We start from the raw sequence: 23,424 nt of genomic DNA, 5'->3' as shown, positions 1-23,424 counted from the left end.
GAGGATGCCTGCAGCACACAGGTCTCCTTTGGTGTCACTTGCCAGTTTCTTCTCTCTTGCTTCCCTCACCTCCCAATTCACTGAGGTTTACAAACCAAACGTGTCCTAATTCATCGTGCTCATAGCTTTGGTTTGTGAAATCCAAAGAAGTGACTGCACTAAGAGGGCTCAGTATTTCTAATGAGATTATTAACTAATCACACAATTAAGGTGGCTGAGAAATCAGGAGTCAGGAGAGGCAGTCTGACTCTGAAGGCCTGAGAAACAGGAGACCGTGGTGTAAGTTCCAGTCTGAGGCTGAGTCCAAAGGCAGGAGAAGACTGATGTCCCAATTGAAGATAGTCAGGCAGAGAGAAAGAATCCTTTCTTACTTAGCCTTTTGTTCTATTTGGGCCTTCAGTGGGTTAGATGAGGCCTACCCACGTTGGGGAGGGCAGTCTGCTTTACTCAGTCTACTGATTCACATGTCAGCCTCATCCAGAAATATCCTCATAGACACACCCAGAAATAATGTTTAACTGAATATCTGGGCCCCTAGCCCAGGTAAGTTTACACATAAAATTAACCACCCCTTTTACTCCTTCCTGCAAACCCCTCATAACCACCATTCTACTTTCTGTTTCTATGAATTTGACTACTTTAGGTACCTCATATAATGGAATCATATATTATCTTTTTGTGATTGGCTTATTTTGCTTAGTATAATGTTCTCAAGTTTAATCCATGACATGACACAGGACAGGAATTCCTTCCTTTTTAAGGCAAACAATACTCCATTGTATGTATTTATCACATTTTGTTTATTCATTCATCTGCTGATGGACCTTTGGGTTGCTTCCACCTCTTGGCTATAGTGAATAGTGCTTCTGTCAACGTGGATATACAAATATCTCTTCTAGACCCTGCTTTCAGTTCTTTTGGATTTACACCCAGAAGTGGGATTGTTCCATCAACTTTTATCACAGAACTTGAGTGTACTCAAGTGGGAGTCCTGTGGGATGTCCTGCATTCTAGATATACTCTTTGTTACCACCAATTTTCCCTTGGTAAGCAAGACCAATTGTCTTGGTATAGAAGAACCTCCTTTGCTCTTTGGTTTCCTGGCATGAAGAGCTCAGAAATGACCAGGTGACAGTGTCAGCTTCCATTTTTAATGGAACCATTGCTGTGTCCCATGGTGGAAGCATTTCTTCCTTGGGAATTAAGACTTAGACCAATAGAGCCCACAGTTCCTGGGATGGGAAGCAGACATTTCACTGGTGGATCATTAGGTGTAATACGAGCCACTCCCATTTCCAACATTTGATTCCTGGACCTGTGATTCCTGGCTATGGGAGAAACATACCATATATCGATTGCTGACTCAGAGCACAAACTGTATCTTGGAGGATATTATCCTTGTCCCACAAAATGTTGCCATCCAGCCAGTGCTATGAATCTTCAAAAGGCCATTATACTATTCTGTATGCCAGCTACTTCAGAGTGTTGGGAGACATAGTAAGACCAGTGATATGAAAATGAGCCAATTTCCATACTTCATTTGCTATGAAATGAGTTCCTTGGTCAGAAGCAATGCTACGTGGAATACATAATGGTGAATAAGACATTTTGTAAATTCATGGCTGACAATTTCAGCAGAAATATTATGGTCAGGGAAGTAAAATGTCTTTCTAGGGTGTCTACCTTAGTAAGAATGAGCATTGATTATTCCATGATAGAAATGACTTAGTATAATCGACTTGCCACAAAGTGACTGGCAGTGCCACTAGAGAGTGGTGTCATATCATGGATTCAGTGTTTGTCTTTGCTATTGGTGGATTTGGCACTTAACAGGAGTTGTAATCCTATCAGCCTTGGCGAATGGAAGTCCATGTTGCTGAGCCCATGCATCACCTCTATTCTTGCTGCCATGACTCCTGTGTTGTAGGGGCAACAAAGATGAGCAAGGACAAAGGTGGCTGGGAAAATATGCTAGCTGACGTCCACAGAATACTTCATCTTGTCCTCCTGATTGTTAAGATCCTCCTCTACTTAAGTTGATCTGGGCACAGTGACCATCTGGAGAGGTCTGTCCACACACTCTTGCCCAGACCACCTTGTTACCAGTTTTCCAATAATGTTCTTTTCGAGTGCCTGACCATTAGCCGAACTGTTAGCTACTACCTCCAAATTAGTGTATATTTGTACCTTTGGTCACCTCTCATTCCAGACAAAATGATAGTTGGGTCCATTACTGTATACTGGGAGGATTTTTGTTTCACCACTGTCCTTCAAGGCCACCCTTGAGCAAGGCTGTCATGCCACAACTGTCAACTTTTGAGTAGTAGCAGCACATCATACAGAAACATCTATACAACAAGCCCATTCCGCCCCCTCCCACCCATTAGTCAACTGGTTTTAGGGAACTTTTCCATGGGTCCAGGGTGTAGGTTAAGAGGGAAGAAGCAATGTAACAAGAATAGGGCCCATGGGAATCTGGATTACTTATTCATGCAACTTACTTTTACCTTCAGGACTTGTTTGAATCCAGTTTTGTATATACCACTTTCACTTGATGATAGAGTGATACCGTGCATGCCCAAGTTCATGGGCTAGTGGATCAGACATTTTGTGATGGGCAACACAGGTCACGTGCCAAATTGGTGGGCATGAATGCAGTATCTGCTAAGGACTAGTAGCCAGTTGAAAGCTGATTTTCAAGAGAATAGTTATCTGTAGAGGATGGCTTCCTTTGTTCCAAAATCCTGAAAGTTTACACTAGCATTCACCTGTAAGGATCTGCCAAACTTGGCCTGCTTAAACTCAAGCAGTCAGAATGATATCATCAACTTGGTAGAGAACTAAGTGGAATACGGGATGTCTTCCAGAATGAAGAGTTGATCAGAATTTCTACAGACTGGATTATGCTAGAGTTGATGTAGCTCTGAGGTAGGGCCATGAAGGTAGATTGCTGGGCCTGCAAGCAGAAACTAACTGTTTTGGTGATTTTTACTAAAAGGATAGAAGAAATAGCTTCCTTCCAATTGCCAGGAAATGTATCGATTTGCTCCAACAATGAAACTACATCTTTAACTGCAGCTGCAGTTGGAGTCACATGTGATCATGCTTACAGTAATTCACTATCATTCCTTAAGACCCATCTGTATGCTGCACTAGCCGGACAGATGAGTTAAATGCTGATGTGGTTGGAATCTCCACCCCTTTATACTCTTTAACAGAGGGGCTAATCTCTTCAGTCTCTCCAGGAATGTGGCATTGTTTTTGATTTACTATTTTGGTAGGTAAAAGTTTTGGTGACTTCCAATTGCTTTTTTTCTGTTTTGTTTTCCTCTGTAAATCCCTCACTCCATGGGTCAGGTAACTGCTATGGGCATTGTGCCAGTTTCTGCATTTGTCTTTTATAACAATGCATTCCAAACTGGGGGAATAACTATGTGGGTTCAGGTACCTACTGGGCCCAGTGGAGATAGACTTTAGCCAAAACTGACCTCTGTAAGCTCCTACCTAACTAGTGAACCACAATAGCATATTAGGTCTCCAGAAATTAGCGTCACTTCCGATCCAGCGTCCAGTTATCCATGGTATATGTGAGTAACTCCCCTTCCTCAGTACGTGGTCACCCAGGTAAATGGTTGCATGTTTCTTTGAGGAAGGCTAGGAGAAAGATTTACATACAGTATAAGCTTTTGGCAGTATGTTAGGATTCCTAAAGAGGATCCATCCTCTTTATTCTGGGGACACTGGGTCTGTGAACTAGCTCAAGACTGAGAATTGGTTGAGGGCCAAGACTGTCTTTTGTGTTGATTTAACTCCTAGTTCTGGTAATTAGACCCAGAGCTTTTCTGCTTATACAGATCGGGTAACATTCAAGTAGAGTGCCTATTTTAGTCCTAGGAACACCATGATCAGTTAGCCAAAACCAGCGGTCTCTGTGGGTAAAACCATTTTGTTTATTGCTTTGAATCCACTGCCCATTATGGTAACCATGTACATTTTGTCTCTGAAAATTAAGTGCTACCACTTGGCCTGTCACTTGAGATTCCAGCATCCCCACTGAATTCAGGGAACCCAGCTTTGTGGCACCATTTCCCACTGTTATCCATGGCTTTCCAGCTACCTGGCCTAGATGCTTACTACCAAGCCATACAGAGCTCATCAACGATTCTGAGGCTCCCCCCAACCAATACGTTTCTCAAACCCTGGTAAAGGAAAGGTTTTTTGGACTCTTCCTGGGGACAGAGTAGGTGGGTGAGCAGGATTTACATGGTAAATACTGTCCATATGTTAGAGAAGTTATGAGTCATTTTCCTTAAAAACTCTAGAATGGGTACCAGTGTTTGCAAGATAATGAAGATGTTTGTTTATGATCTCAGTGAATAAGACAAGTTAATATATGGAATGTAGTCTGAATTTCAAAAGTATAACTGCCAACAAAATGTTTATATTCAGTGCTTTTAGAATGAAAAAAGAATTTTCTTAGTCATCAATGTATTAAATATTTAGATTTTCTCAGGTGAAAAACCCATTTGAATGTCATTTTCTGGTTTTATTACATGATTAAAAATCAGCATTAAACAACAGGGTTTTTCTTTCCTTTTTTTCCTATTTGTTCTGAGGATGAACATGACTACTCATGTTCTACAAAAGAGATCTTTTTTTTAAAAAAAGCTCAGTCTTTTGTTTTATAGTCTCTGTCTATTATTTCTTAATAATTGAGATCTTGCAGGATACTGAAGTAGATAAGAGAATGGTTGACAAGGTGGAGGAAATAGACACACCTCATTCATTACAACCTACTGTTTCTCCTGTGGAACTGTGGGGTTACTGAGGTGATAACACCATCTTGAAAAACAGTGGTTTATTTGAGTCATTTAAAAGTATTTAGTTTTTCAGATTGTCCAAAAGGGAACATTTGTTTATTTATTTATTTTATTTTAATTTTTTTGCGGTACGCGGGCCTCTCACTGCTGTGGCCTCACCCGTTGCGGAGCACAGGCTCCGGAAGCGCAGGCTCAGCGGCCATGGCTCATGGGCCCAGCCGCTCCACGGCATGCGGGATCTTCCTGGACCGGGGCACAAACCTGTGTCCCCTGCATCGGCAGACTCTCAACCACTGCGCCACCAGGGAAGCCCCCAAAAGGGAACATTTAAATAGAAGGTTTGGGACCTGTTCCTCTTCCTCACTCCCTCCTATGGGCTACTAATTCAAAGAAAAGATTTGCCAAGGTATATCTTGTCGAAACATACTTAAAAGTGAGAAAGAGGCTGAGATAGGCAGCAGTGATGTGAAAGTATAGGCTGGCACCCATGTATAGAGACACACGTGTATAGGGACAGGGACAGAGAAACTCAGAAGATTTTTGAGTTGGCGTAATTGAAGTATAAATGACACATCCTGACACATTGTGTTCTTCATTTGGACTTTAACCTTTGAAAAGCTATTTATGACTACTGTTAAAATTTTATTTTATTTTATTTTTTTAATCTTTACTGTGAGGTTTTAGACCATCCACTGATAGGATAGCTTTAATAGTTTATTGTTTTGTGGGCAATAGTACAGTGATTAGGATATTATTAGGTTAAATAAAATTTTAGTCAGTAAGCTCCTGGGTCCTGAGCGACCCTTTCTTTTTATTTGTAAATATTTTCTTCATGTTAAGGGACCAGTAAGTATTTCTTTTTATAATGAATGTGGGTGGGACATAAGGCATACTTTGTACTTCAGCTGAACTTTCTTGTAAAAGCATTTTCAGGCAAAGAAACTTTTTTATGTAGAATATAAGATGTGCATGAGTCAGTAAGGAGAGGGCATTTTGTCTCCTTATTCCTCAACTCCCATATTATGATGATTTTATTCTTCTGGATTTCTAAGAGCAAGTTTTCTCCCTTATTGTATAAGCTAAGATTTCCTGGGTGTCCTCGAATGATTTATTCATGACCTACTTGTGTAGTAGCAGAAGAAAAGAATTATGCATTACACTTTTTTTTATCTTGTGCAAGAGAGCAATATTTTAAAAATATATTTGGTAAGACCTTTAATAAAAATTTTAATGAGTTCTCTCTCCAACTCACAGTCATTACAAAGAGTGTTGTCTTCTTCATTTTCACGGCTGAGAGCACTGGCTTTCCCGCCCCCCCAACCCCAACTGGGATATATGTTGTTTCCATATTACTTTGGGGTTTTTTTTTGTTTTTTTTTTGCAGTATGCAGGCCTCTTACTGTTGTGGCTTCTCCCGTTGTGGAGCGCAGGCTCCGGACACGCAGGCTCAGTGGCCATGGCTCATGGGCCTAGCCGCTCCGCAGCATGTGGGATCTTCCCGGACCGGGGCACGAACCTGCGTCCCCTGCGTCGGCAGGTGGGCTCTCAACCACTGAGCCACCAGGGAAGCCCTACTTTTGGTTTTTAAGTTAATTATTATTCTTCTGTTTAAGAAAATCTAAGGTGTATCCATATTTAAGATAGTGTTTAAATTATACTTTGGTGAATGTAGTAAGTTTATTAATAACATTTTGTCCAAAATTAAAATAATAATTATCACTAATACTCTGATATGAATAAAGTTGTTCTGTTATTAACCAAACATTGTTTTCCCCTTTATTCATTCTTTCTTTCCTGTATTACTGCCTTTGTCCCTCCTCTCCGCAAGGTTCCAGCAACTGAGTACTTGAAGAATGGATGAATGATCTTATGTAATTATTTGTTTACAATCTTACCTCCTCTTTTTAGACTGTAAATTCTATGAGAATAGAGACTACACCATTCTTATCTACCTCCATGTGCCTAATGTCTAGGATTAATACATAGTAGGAATGCATTAAATGCATTAAATTAGTTGAATGGATGAATCAATGAATAATAAAAAAGGGATTGTGAATGCTTCTTATCGATATTAATATTTAGATTGTAAAATATGATAGGGAGAAAATATAGGAAAATAAAAGTAATTTTAGTAAGTATGTTTTAAAATTTGCTATTTAATTTTTAACAGTTAATGAGTAGTACAATAAGCAATCAGTTCAAAGTGGTTTTTGAAACTAAACTTTTGATTATTTTGGATTACTATTTTAAACTACATTTGAGGGACTTCCCTGGTGGTCCAGTGGTAAAGAATCCACTTTACAGTGCAGGGGACCGGGGTTTGATCCCTGGTCAGGCAACTAAGATCCCACATGCTGAGGGGCAGCTAAGCCCGTGTGCACAACTACTGAGCTCGCACGCCTCAACTAGAGCCCTAATGCTGCAAACTAAGAGCCCACGTGCCCTGGAGCCTGTGCGCCACAACTAGAGAAGAGAAAACCCACACGCCACAACTAGAGAGAAGCCCATGCACCACCATGAAGAGCCTGCGTTCCTTAACAGATATCCTGCATGCTGCAACTAAGACCTGATGCAGCCAAAAATGAATTAAATAAATAAATAATAAATCTTTAAAAAAATTTTTAAAAATAAGCTACATTTGACCATGTGATCTTGATTAGCTCAACTAACTTATGGCCTCCCTAAAGTAAAATGGTTTGAGGGCATAATATGGAAATACTCATATTTTTACAATGAGTATCAGTTTTAAGGGTTTTAATTGAAACATGATGTGGCCTATGTAGATAATAGTATTTGTATTATTTATTTCAAATTGTAACTTGAGAATTTTAAGGATTGAAGAACATTATTTCCAAGCATAACAGAAAATTATGTGCTCTTGTGTTCAGAAATTGTTTAAGAAAAATAGGCCTGACTGATCAGAAACACAAGGACCAAAGTAAATGTATGTAACTCCTCCAAACAGTGTTTAGTATAGACTGTTTATTTAATTGTTGGATAACAGGTGTGTACAAATACTTCAGTTACCTTGGAAATAGGAAAAAAAAAAGAGCTTTACTACTAACTACAAGGTGGGCATAGTAAGGTACAAAGTAGATATAAATTTGGACTTGATATATTATGAACTTAATTTGATCACTTGTTTAGAAAAGCTATTAATACTAGGCTATACAGCAGTATACTTAGGAGAATAAGATTCTACTTGGTATATCATGATGTCTTTTCAGTTATATCTAATTGTAATATCTCTGTTACTGTTTGCTTAGCTTTTGTCTCTTTGCGACTTTAACGGTATATTTGCATCCTCTATTTTTCTCTAGGCATCCACAGGGACAAAGATAAACCTCCCAGCTTCTCTGTTGTCCTTGAGAGTTTGAGGCGTACCTTGACAGATTACCAGAACAAGCTGGAAGATGCATCTAATGAGGTAACACTTGCACTGTTTGGCTCCACACACATAGCCTTCGGCCTGCAGCAGTACGTATTACTTGCTTGTTACAAAGGTCAAAAGTATTGGGAATGTTGATTTGACAGCTTCACAGATACAAAAAATAACAAGTTGTCTGTCACTGTTCTTTCTTTAAGTGTGGCCTAAAGTCGGGTCTCACTCTCTCTTCTGTCACACTACTATTTTCAAAGTTATAAAGACTGTCACTTCTTGGTCTTCATAATTTATCTATTTTAATTTAACAAAAGAGTTATGCAACTCACTTAGTTAATATATGTTATATTTAAATGTTAATGTGTTTTTATGAAATTTAGAATAGGTACTGGAGATTCAGGGTTTGCCAGTATTTTGGCTTAGGAGTTCTACAAATTGTAGAAGTCAATAAAAAAGAAATTAGTGTGAATTCTCTAAAGGGAGTAAAGCATTAGAAGGTTTTAAAAACAAATATCTGTTTGATGTAGCTTGGAGGTTTTTAGTTTCCTGATTGAAAAAGCTCATGCTTTTATTTATCTTCTCTTTTGTATTGTTTAACTTGTGGGTTGATAATTTTCTTGGGTATTAAAATGTTTTATGAATTTGTGCTTTAAAAATTGAAGAGTTTATTTAGTTACATCTTGTTAAATTAGAGAATATGAAGTAACTACATTAAACACAGTTAGTTAGCAAAGCAACAAACAATTGTTCCAACCAAAGACAATCCACATAGCATGGAATTTAGTGTTTATCCCTCTGTTTATCTGTTTCTTTTATGTAATACAAAGGCCTTGAAACCCTTATATTGCCCATAAGAAGAGGCATATTTTACTTTAGTTTGCTAAGGTGAATAAAGAAGGAAAAGTGAGTCTTCTTAATGCCCTCAGTAATTGTAATTGTTCAAAAGGCATAAAAGAAAGTGACCACTGAAATAATTAAATTTCTATAAAGAGCAAACATTGCTAACTCTCAGTGAGACAAGACAGCCTGTATTGTTAGTAGTTTATGAAACTCTTCTGAGGCCTAGGTCTGGAAGCTGCAGGGTAACTAGGAACATATTACCCACAGCGAATTGTTATTTGGGAGGATGAATGTCACATGATCCTTAGCACAGTTGAAAAGTCGACTCAGCAGGCTTTGGCTTAGTAATGCGCTTTGTTGTGAACCAGTGCCAGAGACAGCAGTGGGGAGACCAAGGGGTGGCTGCAAAGAAAGCAAAAAGAGCAGTCTGACAGAAAGAAGAATGAACTGTCAAAGAAAATAAATCACAAGCGGAGCAGGACCAACTGATGACCTGCCACAAGCCTTCCCAGTAGGACAGCATGTGACCGACCCTGAAGTTGTCATATGGACTGAGAGACCAGTGAATATTCTCGTGATGTAGAAAGAACAGTCTTCTGGTCTGTCCTTTTTTCTTTCTGTATAGATACCATTGCTTCTGGCATTTTGGTCCAGTAGGATTTTAAGAATAAAGTTGTATTTGTTTACAGTAAGAATGAAATCCTTTATCCAGATATCTAGTAAAAACACAATAACATTACCGACATTTTAAGCTTGAATGCTTTCTTTTCTTTTTAGCCATGTGAACTTGGGACAGAAATTACATAGATAACCAAAAGAAATAATTTTTCAAGTCTCTGAATTACTATAAAAAATTTGTATTTAAGTAATTGCATAAAAAACATTTAAAGATTAGCTTTTGAGTTACCCACCGTTGAAAAATATTTTAAAAGTTTACTTACGTTTTCTTTCATCAGCTAAGCAACATGAATCATGCTAAGGAAAAGACATCTAATGAACTTGAGTCTACCAAACAGAAGGTAGAATCTCATGCTAAAAATATAAAGGTATTGTGATTTAGAATAACTTTTTCCTTTTTTATTAAGAAACAAATATAATTATTTAGGGAATATTTTTTTTTTAGGGAATATTTTTAAGTAGAGATATCTGAAAATATATCTTCCTATTTTTGATTAAGTATGTTTAGATACAATTAAAAACTTTTTTTGTTGTTGGTCAAAGTAAGAAGAATGTTTTTTCATTAAAAAAATAAAACTTGATTGGAAATTGTTTTGATTAAAGGAAAAATTCATTTCCCAGATTTAATTATAATACCATAGATTCAAAAAATCATTTAAGATTTGATATCCAGCCTTAGATACACATTCAGCATATTTTACATAGCACATCAGTATTTGGGTTCAGTTTTCACCCTTTTGGGGTGGAGCCGTTGTTTTTAGTACATCATGCCTAGTAGTGGGCTGTGACCACACCTGGCTAAGGTCTAGGGCAACAATTTATTTTATTTTCTGTGCTGGTCTTATGTACTACATTTTTGCAAAATTTTACTAATCCAACGTTCAGAGTTGGGATTTTTTGGTGTTGGTTCATGTCGTTTGTCATGGACATACTTGAGTAGAATTTGTTAAGGGTAAGGAGTAAATAGTTCAGCAGAATTTTATGTCACATATTTGAGATTTCTATTGGTATTTGGAATGTCATTGGGAAGTAAATGTTCTTATAGTAAATGTAAGAGATTTATTTTTAAAATGTTATTTACAAGTTTAAAAAATTTTTTGGGCTACCAAGTTATAGTCTTATAATGAGTTGAAAGGAAAACTCTCAAAGAGCTTTTTGGAGTAAGTAATTAACATTTTATATTTAAATGTTATCATCTTGATACAATCTCTTTATTTGGTGTCTCCAACAGTACCTTCAGGATAAATTGGCTGATGTCAATAAAGAGTTAAGTCATTTACGCACTAAATGTGCAGACAGAGAGGCTCAAATAAGCACTTTAAAAGTGGAGCTACAAAATGTGCTGCACTGTTGGGAGAAAGAAAAGGCGCGAGCAGCCCAATCTGAAAGCGAGCTGCAGAAGCTTTCCCAGACTTTCCATAAGGATATCGAGGTACTACCTGAGACAAGATGACTGTCAGGAAAGGCCTTGCACTAATCTCAGTTTTAGAAGTTTACATCTGTCAAGTGTCTGTTTTTATTCTTATTTGATTTAATTCAAAAAATTCTTCTGAGCTATTTTGAAATGTTCATGCCAGCTGCAAAATCAGTCATTCCATTACTCTTGTATGATCCTATTTTGAGAGAGAAATAAAGTAGTTTAACCCTTTTATCATTTGTACAAGTAATTTTCGCTATTAGAACATCCTATCCCAAGTAGCTATGCTCCTAACAGTCCTGTTTGCCAATGACAAAATTATTTTTTATTTCAGTAGTTTAGTAGCCTGCCATGGTGGAAAGAATCTTTTTTGTAATCAGAAAGAATTGACATGGATAGAGGTACTTTTATTTACAAACTGTGAATATGGACAAGCCACATAGCTTGGTCTCTCCACATCTTTGTTTCCTTATTTGCAAAACAGGAATAATATCTACTTTAATAGACAGTCACCTTACTCTTTATAATTGTAGGATATTAAACAAAATTTAGAAAAATACAAGTCCCACAAAGTTAAAAGTTTATTTGGATGCCCTTGAGAGTTACCTCTCTGTGTTAATTTATTAACGGCTTCTTAAAATATTATGACAAACTTTTATATAACTGTATGAGCCTGTGTGAGTAGAATTGTTATCTTATATTTTCTTTTACCCATGGGAGGTAGAGCTAGTCTAGCTAGTGTGGAACTAGTTTATCTGAGTCGTCCTGCATATTGAGTTCATTACTCCAACAAATACGAACATGAATGCCAAGAGAGTAAAAAGGAAACATTCTTTCCACTCTTCTTACAGTCTGGGATTTAAATTGTGTCCACATGAAGGGGCTGGAATTGTTCTACACATCAGATAATGATTAAAGTAAAGGAAACTAGAAGCCTGACTGTATTGTAAAGTCAGCATGTCTACAGCATTGTGGTTGGGTTCAACATGTGTGAATTGATTTTGGATCTTGAGATTCTCTTTTCACGCCAAATGGATGATTATCATGCATGGTTCATCACAGCCCAAGCGAAAAGGACATGATGGCAACACAATGAATTACCCTTTCGGAAGAACTCGATCACTTGGCAAAATGTGGAGAGGAACGATTTTTAATGCCTGAATATTCTGTTTGGTTAGTTATATTTAATAAGATTTTTAAACATCTCAACTTAGTTGAAAACACAAAAGACATCTTTAATTGCTTAAAAAAGAAAAAGACATAGCATATTTATGAAGACTCTTCTGATATCCTAACTGAAGTTTGTGGATATAACTACATATTCAAATTTTTTGGTTTTTAAATTGTTATATTTGGAAAAAAACTAAGGTGACATACAGGGAGAATTAAAGATGCACAATTTTATATATATTGGAAAACTTTCACCACAATTTCTAACTATAAAACCTTTACGTATACTACATTCAGTTTTTCTTATCTGGAAGATTAGAATTCCTATTTTTTCCTCTTAAATTTTCTTCTTTTAAAAGTTTTCCTGCTGATCTGTTAAAAAATCTTGAGGGAACTTATTTTATCTACATAAAATACTCATTTTGCAGCCTCACAATTACCTTGTCTTGAGTTCCATTCTTTGACTTTATAGATGAAATGCCTTATAAAGAGAGCCATTTAGTATTTTAGTAAGTAAACTCTCCTTGTGTGTTCAAGATGGGATCAGCTTTTTACTGAATCTGCAGTATAGAGTTTCTAGGCCATTAAACAATGGATGGTTTAACTATGACAATGGCAATATAATTTTAAAGGATTTTTTAAACATATTTTTAATTGGACAGTTTTGGAAGTATATCTTGGGCAGCTATGTCCATTTTTTGGACTGTTAACTTTGTAATATTTAAACACCTACAAATGCCCAGTGTGCCAAATACGGTATGAACTTCTAAGTGGGGAAGAAAAATGAGCCCATCTTCCACCTCTTTCATATCACTGTCTGCTTTGCCTAGGGGGCTTGGGATAGATTTCCTGTAAGTGGTAAGTAAACTGGAATCTCTGGAGGAGGAGGAAAGCTGAATACTTGTGTCCATGTAAAGTACAGATATTGGTATAACTTTCTCTTCAACAGAGCTGGGTAACGCTCTTCTCTTTATATTTTTTGACTTAAGTAACATCTTTTTTGGTAAATGTAAATATGAAATTATAGAATTACCATACTAAGTTCCAGTTACAAGGGCTTAGAAACAACTAGTCCAGATACCTCATGTTACAGCTGGGGAAGGTGAGGTCTGAACAGACACTTACTCAGATCACGTCCTTAGCAGTAGCAGAGCTGGTGTCAGAACCCGGGTCTTCTGGCTTCCTGACTTGAGATTTTGGTTTTGAAAATAAATGTAAGCAATTTCAAGTTTCTGCCTGATGCTTAATTTTGAATGTAAAAAAAGTCACCAAAATGGCAATGTTCTGACATTGAGTATCTTCATTTCTTTCCAGGATTTTTGAAATAAATTCTTCACCATGTATCTTATGTGTTTTACTTCTTACGGTGTTTATATACTGGATTTAATTTCTTTTTTTCTTGTAGGAGAAGCTAACCTTCCTTCATACGTTGTATCAGCACTTGATAGCAGGCTCTGTGCTCATAAAACAACCAGAAGGCATGCTGGATAAATTCTCTTGGTCTGAGCTTTGTGCAGTTTTGCAGGAGAATGTTGATACCCTGATCGTAGACCTCAACAGGGCTAATGAGAAGGTAACTGTCCTCAGGCACCAGATACCTCTATTAAATTCAGTGACATTTGTCCACATCACAGTATCATTAAGAGGGGCTGACATTCATCTTATTTCAAAAAGAATTTGGGTGTTAATAATTCAATACCATTAATTATGGCTTGTCTACAACTCAGTTTGATGCCATTGCTATGGGCATGTAAATGTGACTGAAGTCTGTATGAAGTCTCTGAGCTCCACTTTCTGTTCAGGACATGCTAATACTGCTAGCCAGTGTTAGCCACAGGGACCTAATTAAAAGAAAATAAATTAATCTTACTGATGAAGCAATTCAAAGAACTTAGTCATTTACATTAATAAACCAACACTTTATGTTAGCATAAAATAGAAACAAGATACAGTTATTCAAAACATGATCTTAAAATTCTTTGCTCAGGAAATAATGAGGTGTTACTTTAAAAGCACTTAAAATTTAAAACTTATGATATTTCTTGTAATATAACAAACTGTATATTGCAAAACCCATTCAGTGCTTTAGAATGTAAGAAGGATATGTTGTAGGAGAAAACAGTAGACTATTATGGTGCCTTTATCATTCACAAATCTAGGAATTCAGTCTTTCCAAAAAAAATTTAAAAACCTCGTTTTGGTTATTGAAAATGAAAGTGGCTTAGCAGTCCAATGTATTCCTCCATTTAAGGTATTGATTCTTATCCCAGGTCTATTGAACTAGTCAGAACTATATTTATGTGATCTAGTTTCCAGATCTTAGTTGCAGTGACATTTGCTCTTAAGGGACACAGAGAGAAAAACTGTTCCCTAAGTTTTTTTTTCATTACTTCTGTTGAAGTAATCAGCATCTCGGCCCAGTTTTAGAGTAAGAGCATTTTGTCTTGGTCTGATTGGCAAACAATCATAGGCACTGAGAAGTAGGATTGAGGAAATGAGGGAATAAATTGTGAGAAGTGGAGATGCTGTTCTTGATTGTGACTATGTGTATAACGGATATGAAAAGTACTGATAATGAAAATGAGTACATGTTTTAATCCTCTGAGATGGTATTGTGTTTCAATAGTTTTTCGTAGTTTCAAACATCATTAATTGTCATACACATTAGATGATGAGGATTTTCTCTCCAGTGTTTTGAATGTGAAATAAAAAATGGTCGGAACATTCTTCTTTGTTATATGTAAAATGTTTGTAGATTTGTAAATCTCATTTAAATACTTCTTTCCCATTGAGGTATCTGAACAGTTTGAGCTTTGCTTCTAGAGGTTAAAATATTCTTCTTAATTTTCTCAGTAAAATTGATTATAGAATAAGTAACTTTATTAGAGAAAAAGAATAGATGTCATCTATACATGCAATTCACACATTTTCTGCTAAAATATAATTTTGTTCTACTAATTCCTGTTTCTTAATTTTTTTTCATTTTAACTTAAAATTTTTATATGATCTTAAGGAATAAAATGTAGTAGAAAATTCTGGAATAGCTTTTGGGGGAGATGATACAAAGGACTTGTTTGTGAGCCTATCTTATTTGTTGCATTTCCCCATTTAGATAAGTCATCTAGAGTATATCTGTAAAAACAAGTCTGATACGATGAGAGAGCTTCAGCAAACCCAGGAAGACACCTTTAACAAAGTGGCAGAGCAGATCAAAGCCCAGGAGAGCTGCTGGCACAAGCAAAAGAAGGAACTGGAGCTGCAGTACTCCGAACTCCTCCTGGAGGTACAGAAGAGGGCACAGGTACGCTACTTCCACAAAGAGCTTTAAAATGGAATGCTCAGTCTTTTACTTACAAGTGTTTTCTTTCAGTACCCATGGCAAGTCAGTTACAACTTTGGAGAATCACACAGAACTTGCTTGTTAGGTACACATACATGTGATCATGCAAACACACACACACACACAAATGGGCCTGTGTGTACTCTGGTGTATTATGGATTGTCTTTTATTTAAGTTTGGAAGTAGATGGGTTTCTGGTTAAAACATCCTAGAATATGTGGATCAATTAAATACTAAAATTGTATTTCCCTTATTTTATTTTATTATTATTTTTTTTTGCGGTACGCGGGCCTCTCACTGCCATGGCCTCTCCCGTTGCGGAGCACAGGCTCTGGACGCGCAGGCTCAGGGGCCATGGCTCACGGGCCCAGCCGCTCCGTGGCATGTGGGATCTTCCCGGACCGGGGCACGAACCCGTGTCCCCTGCATCGGCAGGCGGACTCTCAACCACTGCACTACCAGGGAAGCCCCTATTTCCCTTATTTTAGAAATAAAGGTTAAGAAACTTTGGTAAAATATTGTCTGTTTTAGTGTAGATACCCTTTGATCCAACTTATTCCATTCGTGGGGTTTCTATGTGAACCATCATTTTAATTCATGTGGGGTTGAAATTTGTCATACCTCCTAACATTGTTGAAGGACTAGAGTTGTAGTTGTAGACCCTATAGCAAACTGTTGTCTGTGAGATATAATATGTCCTCTATGTTGGATTCGATTGAGAACAGAAATTATGGGTAGTTAACAGAACCGTATTTTTTTCCAGTACAAAATATTGTCAACATAATTTATATGGTTAACTGTCACCCCTGCCCAATGAGGAATAACAAAGATAGTGTGTACTTTTTTGTGTATTGCATTTAATAATAGGTCACTTGTTCTCAAGATAAGATACTTAGAAACCAGAAGGCTGTATATTTTTCCCATACTTGATTCAGTATATATCTTCTTTATTTGATCCACTCATGCTTATCTTGGCAAGTCTAATTAAAAAAGGAAACCGCATCTTATTTTACTTTATTTTTATTTATTTATTTTGTTGTTCACTTTAAATTTTTTTTCCTTTTTCTTTTGAATTTTATTTATTTATTTTTTATACAGCAGGTTCTTATTGGTTACCTGTTTTATACATATTAGTATATACATGTCAATCCCAATCTCCCAATTCATCCACCACCATCATGCCTCCCCACCACCCACTTTACCCCCTTGGTGTCCGTACGTTTGTTCTCTGTATCTGTGTCTTTATTTCTGCTTTGCAAACTGGTTCATCTTTGCCATTTTTCTAGATTCCACATATATGCGTTCATATACAATATTTGTTTTTCTCTTTCTGACTTACTTCACTCTGTATGACAGTCTCTAGGTCCATCAACCTCTCTGCAAATGACCCAATTTTGTTCCATTTTTATGGCGGAGAAATATTCCATTGTATACGTGTACCACATCTTCTTTATCCATTTGTCTGTTGATGTCATTTAGGTTGCTTCCATGACCTGGCTATTGTAAATAGTGCTGCAATGAACACTGAGGTGCATGTGTCTTTTTTTTTCATTTTGTTTGTTTTTTTGCGGTACGCGGGCCTCTCACTGCTGTGGCCTCTCCCGTTGCAGAGCACAGGCTCCGGCCACGCAGGCTCAGTGGCCATGGCTCATGGGCCCAGCCACTCCGCGGCACGTGGGATCTTCCCGGACCAGGGCACGAACCAGCGTCCCCTGCATTGGCAGGCGGACTCTCAACCGCTGCGCCACCAGGGAAGCCCTGCATGTGTCTTTTTGAATTATGGTTTTCTCAGGGTATATGCCCAGTAGTGGGATTGCTGGGTCATATGGTAATTCTATTTTTAGTTTTTTAAGGAACCTCCATACTGTTCTTCATAGTGGCTGTATCAATTTACATTCCCACCAACGGTGCAGGAGGGTTCCCTTTTCACCACACCCTCTCCAGCATTTATTGTTTGTAGATTTTTTGATGATGACCATTCTAACTGGTGTGAGGTGATACCTCATTGTAGTTTTGATTTGCATTTCTCTAATGATTAGTGATGTTGAGCAGCTTTTCAAGTGCTTCTCGGCCATCTGTATTTCTTCTTTGGAGAAATGTCTATATAGGTCTCTTGCCTATTTTTTAATGGGGTTGTTTGTTCTTTTAATATTGAGCTGCATGAGCTGTTTATATATTTTGGAGATTAATCCTTTGTTGACTCGTTTGCAAATATTTTCTCCCATTCTGAGGGTTGTCTTTTCATCTTGTTTATCATTTCCTTTGTTGTGCAAAAGCTCGTTAAGTTTCATTAGGTCCCATTTGTTTATTTTTGTTTTTACTTCTAGGAGGTGGGTCAAAAAAGGTCTTGCTGTGATTTATGTGAAACAGTGTTCTTCCTATATTTTCCTCTAAGAGTTTCATAGTGTCCGGGCTTATATTTAGGTCTCTAATCCATTTTGAGTTTATTTTTGTGTATGGTGTTAGGGAGTGTTCTAATTTCATTCTTTTACATGTAGCTGTCCAGTTTTCCCAGCATCACTTATTGAAGAGGCTATCTTTTCTCTATTGTATACTCTTGCCTCCTTTGTCATAGATTAATTGACCATAGGTGTGTGGGTTTATCTCTGGGCTTTCTATCCTCTTCCATTGATCTATATTTCTGTTTTTGTGCCAGTACTGTATTGTCTTCATGACTGTAGCTTTGTAGTATAGTCTGAAGTCAGGGATTCTGATTACTCCAGCTCCATTTTTGTCCCTCAAGACTGCTTTGGCTATTCGGGGTCTTTTCAGTCTCCATACAAATTTGAAGATTTTTTGTTCTAGTTCTGTAAAAAATGCCCTTGGTAATTTGATAGGGATTGCTTTGAATCTGTAGATAGCTTTGATTAGTATAGTCATTTTCACAGTGTTGATTCTTCCAATCCAAGAACATGGTATATCTCTCCATCTGATTGTGTCATCTTTGATTTCTTTCATCAGTGTCTTACAATTTTCTGAGTACAGGTCTTTTACCTCTTTAGGTAGGTTTATTCCTAGGTATTTTATTCTTTTGTTGCAATGGTGAATGGGAGTGTTTCCTTAATTTCTCTTTCTGATCTTTCGTTGTTAGTGTATAGGAAGGCAAGAGATTTCTGTGCATTAAATTTGTATCCTGGAATCTTACCAAATTCATTGATTAGTTTTAGTAGTTTTCTGGTGGCATCCTTAGGGTTCTCTATGTATAGGATCATGTCATCTGCAAACAGTGACAGTTTTACTACTTTTCTGATTTAGATTCCTTTTATTTCTTTTTCTTCTCTGAATGCTGTGGCTAAAACTTCCAAAACTATGTTGAATAATTGTGGTGAGAGTGGGCCACCTTGTCTTTTTCCTGATCTTAGAGGAAATGCTTTCAGTTTTTCACCATTGAGAATGATGTTTGCTGTGGGTTGTCATATATGGCCTTTATTATGTTGAGGTAGTTTCCCTCTATGCCCACTTTCCGGAGAGTTTTTATCATAAATCGGTGTTGAATTTTGTCAAAAGCTTTTTCTGCATTTATTGAGATGATCATATGGTTTTTATTCTTCAGTTTGTTAATATGGTGTATCACATTGATTGATTTACATATATTGAAGAATTCTTGCATCGCAGGGATTAATCCCACTTGATCATGGTGTATGATCCTTTTAATGTGTTGTTGGATTCTGTTTGCTAGTATTTTGTTGAGGATTTTTGCATCTATATTCATCAGTGATATTGGTCTGTAATTTTCTTATTTTGTGACACCTTTGTCTAGTTTTGGTATTAGGGTTATGGTGGCCTCATAGAATGAGTTTGTGAGTGTTCCTTCCTCTGCAATTTTTTGGAAGAGTTTGAAAAGGACAGGTGTTAGCTCTTCTCTAAATGTTTGATAGAATTCACCTGTGAAGCCATCTTGTCCTGGATTTTTAATCACAGTTTCAATTTCATTACTTGTGATTGGTCTGTGCATATTTTCTATTTCTTCCTGGTTCAGTCTTGGAAGGTGATACCTTTCCAAGAATTTGTTCATTTCTTCCAGGTTGTCCATTTTACTGGCATAGAGTTGCTTGTAGTAGTCTCTTAGGATGCTTTGTATTTCTGCACTGTCTGTTGTAACTTCTTTTTCATTTCTCATTTTATTGATTTGAGTCCTCTCCCTCTTTTTCTTGATGAGTCTGGCCAATGGTTTATCAACTTTGTTTATCTTCTCAAAGAACCAGCTTTTAGTTTTATTGATCTTTGCTATTGTTTTCTTTGTTTCTATTTCATTTATTTCTGCTCTGATCTTTATGATTTCTTTCCTTCTGCTAACTTTGGGTTTTGTTTGTTCTTCTTTCTATAGTTCCTTTGGGTGTAAGGTTAGATTGTTTATTTGAGAGTTTTCTTGTTTCTTGAGGAAGGAATGTATTGCTATAAACTTCCCTCTTAGAACTGCTTTTGCTGCATCCCATAGGTTTTGGATTGTCATATTTTCATTGTCATTTGTCTCTAGGTTTTTTTGGTTTTTTTTTTGTGGTACGCGGGCCTCTCACTGCTGTGGCCTCTCCCGTCGCGGAGCACAGGCTCTGGATGTGCAGGCTCAGCAGCCATGGCTCACGGACCCAGCCGCTCCGTGGCATGTGGGGTCCTCCCGGACTGGGGCACGAACCCACGTCCCCTGCATCGGCAGGCGGACTCTCAACCACTGCGCCACCAGGGAAGCCCTCTAGGTGTTTTTTTATTTCCTCTTTGATTTATTCAGTGATCTCTTGGTTGTTTAGCTTCCATGTGTTAGTGTTTTTTACGTTTTCTTCCCTGTAATTAATTTCTAATCTTATAGCGTTGTGTTCAGAAAAGGTGCTTCATATGATTTCCATTTTCTTAAGTTTACCGAGGGTTTTTTTGTGACCCAAGTTGTGATCTGTCCTGGAGAATGTTCCATGTGCACTTGAGAAGAAAGTGTATTGTGCCACTTTTTGGTGGAATGTCTTATAAATATCAATTAGATCTATCTGGTCTATTGTGTCATTTAAAGCTTGTGTTTCCTTATTTATTTTCTGTCTGGATGATCTGTCCATTGGTGTAATTGAGGTATAAAGTCCCCCACTATTATATTGTTCCTGTTGATATCCTCTTTTATAGCTGTTAGCGTTTGCCTTATGTATTGAGGTGCTTCTGTGTTGGGTGTGTATATATTTATAATTGATATATCTTCTTCTTGGCTTGAGCCCCTGATCATCATGTAGTGTCCTTCCTTGTCTCTTGTAACATTCTTTATTTTAAAGTCTATTTTATCTGGTATGAGTATTGCTACTCCAGCTTTCTTTTGTTTTCCATTTGCATGGAATATCTTTTTCCATCCCCTCACTTTCAGTCTGTATGTGTCCCTAGGTCTGAAGTGGGTCTCTTGTAGACAGCATATATATGCGTCTTGTGTTTGTATCCATTCAGTGAGCCTTGTCTTTTGATTGGTGTATTTAATCCATTCACATTTACAGTAATTATTGATATGTATGTTCCTTTTACCATTTTCTTAATTGTTTTGGGTTTGTTTTTTTAGGTGCTTTTCTCCTCTTGTGTTTCCCACTTAGAGAAGTTCCTTTAGCATTTGCTTTAGAGCTTGTTTGGTCATGCTGAATTCTCTTAGCTTTTGCTTGTTTGTAAAGCTTTTGATTTCTCCATTGAATCTGAATGCAGTCCTTGCCAGGTAGAGTAATCTTGGTTGTAGGTTCTTCCCTTTCATCACTTTAAATATATCATGCCACTCCCTTCTGGCTTGTAGAGTTTCTGCTGAGAAATCAGCTGTTAACTTTGTGGGAATTCCCTTGTATCTTATTTGTCGTTTTTCCCTTGTTGCTTTTAATAATTTTTCTTTGTCTTTAATTTTTGTCAGTGAGATTGCTGTGTGTCTCAGCGTGTTTCTCCTTGGGTGTATCCTGCCTGGGACTCTCCATGCTTCCCGAACTTGATTGACTATTGCCTTTCCCATGTTAGGGAAGTTTTCAACTATAATCTCTTCAAATATTTTCCCAGACCCTTTCTCTTCTTCTTCTGGGACCCCTGTGATTTGAGTGTTGGTGCAGAGGTCTCTTAATTTAATGTTGTCCCAGGGGTCTCTTAGGCTGTCTTCATTTCTTTTCATTCTTTTTTCTTTATTCTTTGCAGCAGTGAATTCCACCGTTTTGTCCACCAGGTGACTTATCCATTCTTCTGCCTCAGTTATTCTGCTATTGATTGCTTCTAGTGTGTTTTTCATTTCAGTAATTGTATTGTTCACCTCTGTTTGTTTGTTCTTTAATTCTTCCAGGTCTTCATTAAACAGTTTTTGCATCTTCTCAAACTTTGTCTCCATTCTTTTTCTGAAGTCCTGGATCATCTTCACTATCATTATTTTGAATTCTTTTTCTGGAAAGCTGCCTATCTCCACTTCATTTAGTTGCTTTTCTGGGGTTTTATCTTGTTCCTTCATCTGGTACATAGCCCTCTGCCTTTTCATCTTGTCTATCTATCTGTGAATGCGGTTTTTGTTCCACAGGCTGCAGGATTGTAGTTCTTCTTGCTTCCGCTTTCTGCTGTCTGGTGGATGAGGCTATCTAAGAGGATTGTGCAAGCCTCTTGGGACTGGTGTTGGGTAGAGCTGGGTTTTGCTCTGGTGGGCAGAGCTCAGTGAAACTTTAATCTGCTTGTCTGCTGATGGGTGGGGCTGAGTTCCCTCCCTGTTGATTGTTTGGCCTGAGTCCCACAGGCGCCTTGGTGGGGCTAATGGTGGACTCTGGGAGAGCTCACTTCAAGGAATACTTCACAGAATTTCTGCTTCCAGTGTCCTTGTCCTCACTGTGAGACACAACCACCCCCTGCCTCTGCAGGAGACCCTCCAACTCTAGGAGATAGGTCTGATTCAGGCTCCTCTGTGGTCACTGCTCCTTCCCCTTGGGCCCTATGTGCACACTACTTTGTGTGTGCCCTCCAAGAATGGAGTCTCTGTTTCCCCCAGTGCTGTCGAAGTCCTGCAGTCAAATCCCGCTAGCCTTCAAAGTATGATTCTCTAGGAATTCCTCCTTCCCTTGTCGGACCCCCAGGTTGGGAAGCCTAACATGGGGCTCAGAACCTTCCCTCCAGTGGGCAGACTTCTGTGGTGTAAGTGTTCTCCAGTTTGTGAGTCACCCACCCAGCAGTTATGGGATTTGATTTTATTGTGATTGCGCCCCTCCTACCATCTCAATGTGACTTTTCCTTTGTCTTTGGGGTATCTTTTTTGGTGAGTTCCAGTGTCTTCCTGTTGATGACTGTTCAGCAGTTAGTTGTGATTCTGGTGCTCTTGCAAGAGGGAGTGAGAGCGCGTCCTTCTACTCCGCCATCTTGAACCAATCTCCTTATTTCTCCAGAAACCAAATTTTAAATAGTAGCCAACAGTTTCAGATTGCTTAAAATAAGACCATTCTGTTTTCCCAAGCATTTGGACCCTATATGAAATTAAGCCTTTCTTTATGAATTTGAATGAATTCATACATTCTCTAAGAGTGGCCTTTTGTTCACTACATGCACGGTGCCATGTGATATGTTCTGCACTTTCTACCACTGTAATATAAAAGACCTAAATAATTTTTTTAGAGGTAACATGGATATGCAGTGAAATGAACAGATCTTAAGTGTACCAGTCGATGATTGATCAATGTAAGCACCCATCTACCCATCACCCCATTGAAGACTTAACGATTTTCATTACCTCAGAAAGTGCTTTTGTGACCTTTTCCAGTCAGTTTCCACTCTCCATAGGCAACCATTGTTCTCATACCTATCATCATAGATTACT

The 23,424-nt window shown here is 37.7% G+C and overlaps 1 protein-coding gene across 1 annotated transcript in view; it reads left to right on the top strand.

The window, feature by feature from the left end:
* The window catches only part of CCDC171 (coiled-coil domain containing 171), a 349,858-nt gene that overhangs the window by 116,583 nt on the left and 209,851 nt on the right, over positions 1–23,424 (top strand). The window contains 5 exon segments of the mRNA XM_065879246.1: positions 8,141–8,247; positions 9,999–10,088; positions 10,952–11,152; positions 13,713–13,880; positions 15,420–15,608. Coding sequence (XP_065735318.1) covers positions 8,141–8,247; positions 9,999–10,088; positions 10,952–11,152; positions 13,713–13,880; positions 15,420–15,608 — 755 coding nt within the window.

The sequence above is a fragment of the Phocoena phocoena genome, chromosome 6, assembly GCF_963924675.1.
Source record: "Phocoena phocoena chromosome 6, mPhoPho1.1, whole genome shotgun sequence".
Taxonomy (NCBI): Eukaryota; Metazoa; Chordata; class Mammalia; order Artiodactyla; family Phocoenidae; genus Phocoena; species Phocoena phocoena.
The sequence above is the reverse complement of the archived record's forward strand: the minus strand, read 5'-3'. Positions and strand labels throughout refer to the sequence as shown.